Source organism: Camellia sinensis, chromosome 2, assembly GCF_055761805.1.
Source record: "Camellia sinensis isolate YWXY chromosome 2, ASM5576180v1, whole genome shotgun sequence".
Taxonomy (NCBI): Eukaryota; Viridiplantae; Streptophyta; class Magnoliopsida; order Ericales; family Theaceae; genus Camellia; species Camellia sinensis.
This window is the reverse complement of record NC_138962.1, coordinates 173,659,801-173,666,743: the sequence shown is the minus strand read 5'-3', so window position 1 is coordinate 173,666,743 and position 6,943 is coordinate 173,659,801. Positions and strand designations below refer to the sequence as shown.

Below are 6,943 nucleotides of genomic sequence, written 5' to 3'. Positions count from 1 at the left end.
AAAACTTATTTTCCCCGACCAAAAATATTTTAGTTGTCGTATATTGAGTTTTGGCTAGTAAAACAATTTAGTCGCTGAATGGAAAATAAAAATTATTTTTTTTCTTTGGCGACTAAAAATTTGATCGCCAAAAACTTATTTTCAGCCACCAAAAAAAATTAGTCGCCAAATTTCTACTTTTAGCGATTAATATTTTAGTTGCCGTTGATTGAGATTTGGCGACTAAAAAAGTTTGTCGGCGAAGGTGCCTTTTTTGCGACTAATCTGGTCTTTTGGCTGCCAAAAGTTTGGGAGGAAAATTTGAAACCTGAAGTTGGAAATTGAAATTTATTTGTAAAACGACTTCGTTTTGTATCAGGAAAATCGAATTTTTTTTTTTTAAAAGCCTAATCTCCCCTGTCTCTAGCATAGAAGAGAGAGAGAGAGACCGATGGGGAACAGTGACTCACACAACCCTTACTCCACCATTGTTACGACCTCTTTCTGCAGGGAGAAACAAAAGAAGAAATGGGAAAGAAGAAGCCAAAATCGATAGAAGTATGGCCCGCAGTGAAACCCTTCGTCAATGGCGGAGCCTCGCTCGCTACCTATGTTATCCAACCCATCGACATGATCAAGGTACCCTACTTCTTCTTCTTTTTCTTCTTCATACTCTCTCTCTCTCTCTCTCTCTCTCTCTCTCCATCAGTTAAATCTCACATCTTTGTCCTCTCTTTCAAGGGTTTCAGATCTTCGACTCTGTTAATGTTACATCTTCATTTTGTGTTTCTTTGTTCTACTTCTGTTCTGCTCACTTTTCACCCAAAACTCTTTGATTTTCTACTTTGCTTTGCTTTGCCCTCAAATCTTAGATCAAACGCCTGTCTCCAACCTTCACCAGTTACCAAGTTACTAGAAAATCTTGAATAGAGTAACTATAAAAGATAATGATAAGACCCCATATGAGATTTGGAAGAAGAGAGGGTCGTGGAGTGTTTAGCTAAGGTAGTCATTCTTGAATGGCTGAACCCAAGAGGAAGGAAATAAGGTCTAAAACTATGGATACTGTTTGCTTAAGATATGCCCAAAATAGTAGTGGTTAGTTACAAGATTAGTGAAATATCCAATAACATTGCCACATTCTTTGAACACATCTATCCTTCCCAAACTAGAATTTCATGTCAAGTTAGTGAAACTCCTACTAGTTATAGTGTTGCTGAAGACAAGAGAGTAGAACCTCAAGTAGAACTCATGGTGGACATAACTCTACAAGAGGTTGTGAGCATCTGGGTGGACTCTTGGAGCTGTTGCAATCCGTCATTGTACTTTTCCTTGAGGAGGAACGGCGGCTTTAGGACAGTGAATACATGTCTCACTGATCTCGTATGCCTGATTATTCTGTCCTACATACTGTTTATCTTACTCTGTTTATTTTCTGTCTCCTCTCTGAATATACTGTTTTATGTGTGCTTCATATCTATTCTAGTGTGATCTAGACATAGCATGTGCTTGGTTCATTTACAACGTACTGACAATCTTAATAAGGATCAAGCGCATCTCGACTAGCTTGTTTTTCCTAGAACACTTCTGAAAGACTCCCAGAACAAACTATAGAAGCAATTAGGAAAATGATAAGAAACTGCAAACATGGATTGAGACTTTTTCTTTTTAGATGGAGACTGTTTCAACGTGAATTACAGTTTTGGATATTGGAGATGATGGTCTCTTTTTTTTCTTTGTTTTTCTTCTGTTTTTATTTTAATAGATAACCCAAAACTGAAATACTTGGTGCATCTTATCATATTTGTTACTTATAAAACCTTGGACTAAGGATAAAGCTGGTGTTAAAAATTTTATTAAGGCTCCATTTGTTTTGACGTAAAACTTTTTCAGGTAAAATGGTTATGATTTACTTATTTTCTGTTGTTTGGTTGCCATCTTGAAAACATTTTCTAGGGAAAAAGATTTTTGAAAACAACAATAAGCTACCCACCTGAATGTTAGTTGATAAATCGCAGCAACCCAATACTTTAGCACACCCAAGTAACTTGGGTATTTCATCAAAAATCTTAAAGGGCAAATTACAAAGACCTCTCCTGACAATTATCAAAATTACAGCCATTCATGCTTTGCTTTGCTTTACTAGTTACCGCAAATGCAGGTTATCCATTCATGTTGCTCTGTATTGTGCAGTGCCTTTAGAAAATGGTCCAGATCACTTCTATAAGGAGCTCATTACAATCAACACAATCTGATTTTAGCAGAATTTGGGAGATTTGTACTTATTCCAATTATGAAAAAATTAACAATGACTAGAGGAGAGGATATAAATCCGACTAATGGGTGATAAGAAAACATGGGGTAAATTGACAGTCTTATCACCATACTTCATTTCTTTTTTCTTTCCATCACAAAAACAATCTCTCTCAACCCCCAATCCTAAAGTACACACAATGGCAATATCCCAATTACTTAATATAGAATTACATAAACTCAGGCACAGTAGAAGAGCCATCGTAACCATTTCATAAAGACATTATGGATGAGAGAAGGACATGAATAAATTTCCCAAGTTGGTTCTAATGAGGGAAGTCTTGAAAGGTATTCCTTGGTTGGTTAGGATCATGCCTATGCAAGTATCCAATAGTTGAGCTAAATAGGAAACCCAAAATGTCAACAACATAAATTATAAGTTCCTAAAATCACTAAACGGGAGATGTATGCAATAAATAAACCAGTCTTTAAACCACATGTATGTCTCATCACAAAAATGGTGAGACATCAAACAACTTTTTTAGCTTAGCTAGTCCATTGGAGTTTTTCATAGAGCTGTTACATGGCCAACATTTTAACAAGAGTCCCATTTTAATTTTTGTGTATACTTTAACATATTTATTTTTAACTTAGTACATAGGTGGTCCTCAGTTTTTAATGTACAAGCTTGGTGATACCATGAAATGGTGAGTTTAGTCAACATAATGGCCTTTTAGCGACCAATTTTTTGGTCGGCAAAGGTGTTATTTCTTGTATTGTAGATTAGATGCATCTAAAAAAAATTGACCAAAATATTTTTAAAAATTCATCAAAAATAAAAAAATACGAACTGAAAACTCAAAATCCCATTTTGAAAACGGGATAAGCAAACAGATTTCATTTTATGCTTTCTTATAAACCAAACAGAGTTGTGGTGATTGTTTTATCTATGTTGTTTGGTTTTCTATCTTCAGATTTTCGAGTACTGGTCTCTCTTGATTAGGGAAATGCCATGCACTTCATAACAATATTATAAAATTTTGTAACATAATGCTATAACTTTTCTCACCACAAAAAAAAATGACTTTTTCCAAACCACAAAAAGTATAACTTTTACTTCAAGAACCTCTTTGGTTGGTGCACCCCCTGCTGTAGGCCTTGATGCTCTGATGTATCAATAGCTGATATTCTAATCACTAAATTTCCTATTTTTAACTTTTACCCCAAATTGGCATAACATGCCAGAAAATTAGTAACTTTCACCACAAAAAAAATAATAACTTTCTTACAATGTGTCCCTTTTCAGAGGTGTACACTATAGATTTCCTCCTTGTTTATTTATCTATACTATCTATCCGTTCTAATTTGTGAACCTGACAATGTTTTATCAGTCCCCGGAGTTGTATGTTTTTGATGATAGGACTTTTTTTTTTAGCTAGTCAATGATTACTCTCTGTTTGACGAGATCTTTTTAACGTGTTTGATATGTATGTATTGTTGTTTTGTTCAATTTGTTTAGATATGGACGGAGTATAGTTTTTTGTGTGAACCATGTTTCAGAGCACTTTAGAATTATAAATTTGTAATTGCCTTGTGATTGTAAAAGGGGAGCAAAAAAAAATTATGACAGTCATCTTATCATTCTTGTCATTTGGGTGTCCAGAATATTCCTTGTAAATATTCTTTAACTTGTGTGATATATATACCAGATGTTATATTGACAGATAGCCAATATGAAGAGTTGTAATAAGTTTTGAACTTGCCTTCTCCAAGTACGAAATTTAGAAGATTCATATTCTGGAGCTTGCAGCTATCTAAAGATTTTTGTTTACTCGTCTGTTTCTATTGTTGCCAATTATGGTTTTCAAGTTTATTTTTTTCGCTCTAGCTAGAATGTTTTCACGTAGTATCTTCTGATATATAAAAATGTCTACTGTTTATTCTTGAAATGTCAGCATATGCATAGATCTAAGTGCTTCGTGTTAAAATTAATGTAGAATCAAGGGCATTTAAGTCATTCTATATTGTCTTTAAAATTATGAACTGTTTCATTTATCAAATTGTTGTTAATTATATGCATGAGAACTCCCTATTGTTCATGAGGGATTTAGAGAGGTTTCTTTCTGAAATCAATTGGCAAACTTTGTGGCTTTTTCGTTTGAAAGCTATAACCATGTGATGTTCAAACAACATCTGCCATGTGTGCTTGAGATGTAGATACATACTTCTTAATATATTTCGGCAATGAAATTATTAACGGTGGACAGCTGAAATCAGTGGTGCAATACTAAGAGACTAATATTCTGTTTGCTTTAACTCTTCAAGTGCTGCCATTCAAAATTTTGCTTAGCATAATGATGTATAATATAAATTTACTCCACTTGTCGGGTCCAATTCTTCTTGGGGATTATCATTTGGTGGAGAAACTTGCCAATTTTGACAGGGAGCGTATCCCAAAACGTGTTGTCCATGCAAGCAAGGCCAGTGCAAAGGGTTTTTTTGAGGTCACCCATGATACCCCTGCAGCCTATGGGCCGCTTGGTCTTGAATAAGAACATTGATAACTTCTTTGCAGAGAATGAGCAGCGTGCATTTTGCCCTACTATCATCGTACCTGGTGTCTACTATTCAGATGATAAGCTGTTTCAAACTCGGATATTCTCCTATGCTGATACCCAGAGGCACCGTCTTGGACCTAACTATCTGCAGCTCCCCGCTAAAGCTCCCAAGTGTGCTCATCACAACAATCACCATGAGGGTCTCATGAATTTCATGCATAGGGATGTGGAGGTGACATTCTCTAGTGAATTTTCTCTTTCGTGCAAGTACTGGGAAAGGTTAGGCTGGTATCTGGTTTACCTGTTCCAGCACTATGAATAGCCTCTTCTAACTACTTGTGTTTTGATAGCTATTTTAGATGCCTAAAAATTGCATGCCTTGAGGTTTCAATCTTTACTGAGTTTTTCTTTTGCATCAAAACTTTCTTTCTTATTGTACTCAAAGCTATAGTATCCTTACACTTGTTTGGCTCAATTCCTTTAACCCAGCAAAAACCATGATTGATGAATTGATTACAAAGATTCAGTGCTTTTATATTTAATCTAATCATAACAAACTAATCTAACCACGGTTTAATTCTAACAGCCTAACTACTTGAAACAGCTATGCTAGTTCTCTTTATAACACGTGAGCATGACTGAAGCTACAGCCCTATCTGTTCTGACTTTAGCTGCTCTGGCTGCGGCCGGTACTACAGCCTTGCTTGTGTTGACCTGGCCTGGTCTTGCTGCAGCTGGGGTTGCAGCCTTGGTTGCAATGGCTAGCTCTGGCTTATGCTCTATTTTGATGTAATGTGTGCCTGTCACATTTACATGTAGTCCTGTCACATTTACATGTAGTGAGATTTGTTATTATACTTATATAATAATTACTGAGTAATATATCATGAATCCATAATCATGTCATATCATCATTGTAAATTTTTTTCCCTACACAGCACAACAAGTTAATATATATATATATATATATAATTTAGGTAAAAATAAAGTGGGTGGTGGATTCTCATCATTCATTGTGTTCATGCCAATATCACAAAATTATAATGGATGATTCATGTTTTTCTACTTCAAAATCTTCATTGACAGTGTGCCAGAGTGTCATTTTGTTTCCCTTTCCTATCCCTTTAGCAGCCCAATGCTATTATAACTTTAATATTTGGATCCGTCATGATTTTTCTCAACTTTTTATGCTATTATAATTTTATGTCTATAGTTGTTAACTGGATATTTTAGTTGTGGTTTCACTAATAGATAGCTTTTGCTGGATAATTGAGTATCTTGTCTTATCTGTTTCACTAATTGATTTGTGTGTCTTTCTCTTTGCAGCTAGTAGAAGTAGCAAAAGCACAATTTTCACGCGATTACAGTGATCACCTTGCTCTTGTTCGGGCTTATGAGGCCTGGAAAGAAGCTGAAAGAGACGTAGCTAGATATGAATACTGTCGGAAGAATTTTGTTTCTGCTCAATCAATGAAAGCTATTGATGCTCTGTGAAGGGAGTTCTACTCTTCACTTAAGGAATATGTTTTAAATTTTAATGCTAAATGGATGTGAATTGGATGATTATATAGATTATAAGCGAATTTTTAATTGAAGGAATATGTAGTTTGGAATTACTTGTGAATGAAAACTTATAATAGTTGTTGACTTTAATTAAACAGGTTCAGAGTTTGATGATTTATATAGTTTGTTGAATGTTCATGATTTAGGTGAATTGTTGGTTTGATTGATTATTATAAATTACATGTTTATTTTGTTGCATGTTAGTGGAAACATTCTTTTTGGCGACCAAACTTTTTGGTCTTAGAATGTCACAATTGGCGACCAAATTTTTTAGTCGTGGAATGTGATTATTGGTGACCAAATCTTTTGGTCATGGAATGTGACAATTGGTGGCCAAACTTTTTGGTCGTGGAATGTGATATTTGGCGCCCAAATTTTTTGGTCGTGGAATGTGACAATTGGCGACTAACATGTTTGGTCGGGAATAAGTCACTTTTCGCGACTAAATTGTTTTAGCGACTAAATGGATTAGTCGCAGTAATGATATATTTAGCGACCAAAAATTTAGTCGGCAAATCTAACTTTTTCCGACCAATAAAAATTTTGGTTACGAATTACTTTTCCCGATCCTCAATTGGCAACCAAAGCAG

At 35.1% G+C, this 6,943-nt stretch overlaps 1 protein-coding gene across 3 annotated transcripts; it reads left to right on the top strand.

Annotated features, from left to right (window-relative positions):
• Positions 1-419: 419 nt before the first annotated feature.
• LOC114298012 (catalase isozyme 1-like) lies at positions 420-6,504 on the top strand. Of its 3 annotated transcripts, none has more exons than XM_082916139.1 (3): positions 420-618; positions 4,808-5,022; positions 6,117-6,504. In XM_082916139.1, the coding sequence occupies exons 1-3, from the start codon at positions 540-542 to the stop codon at positions 6,282-6,284; spliced, it is 462 nt and encodes a 153-aa protein (XP_082772265.1). In that variant the 5' UTR covers positions 420-539; the 3' UTR covers positions 6,285-6,504. The 3 variants fall into 3 exon arrangements, with proteins under 3 accessions (XP_082772265.1, XP_082772263.1, XP_082772264.1); XM_082916137.1 differs by having other exon boundaries at positions 4,676-5,022; XM_082916138.1 differs by having other exon boundaries at positions 4,676-5,069.
• Positions 6,505-6,943: the final 439 nt, after the last annotated feature.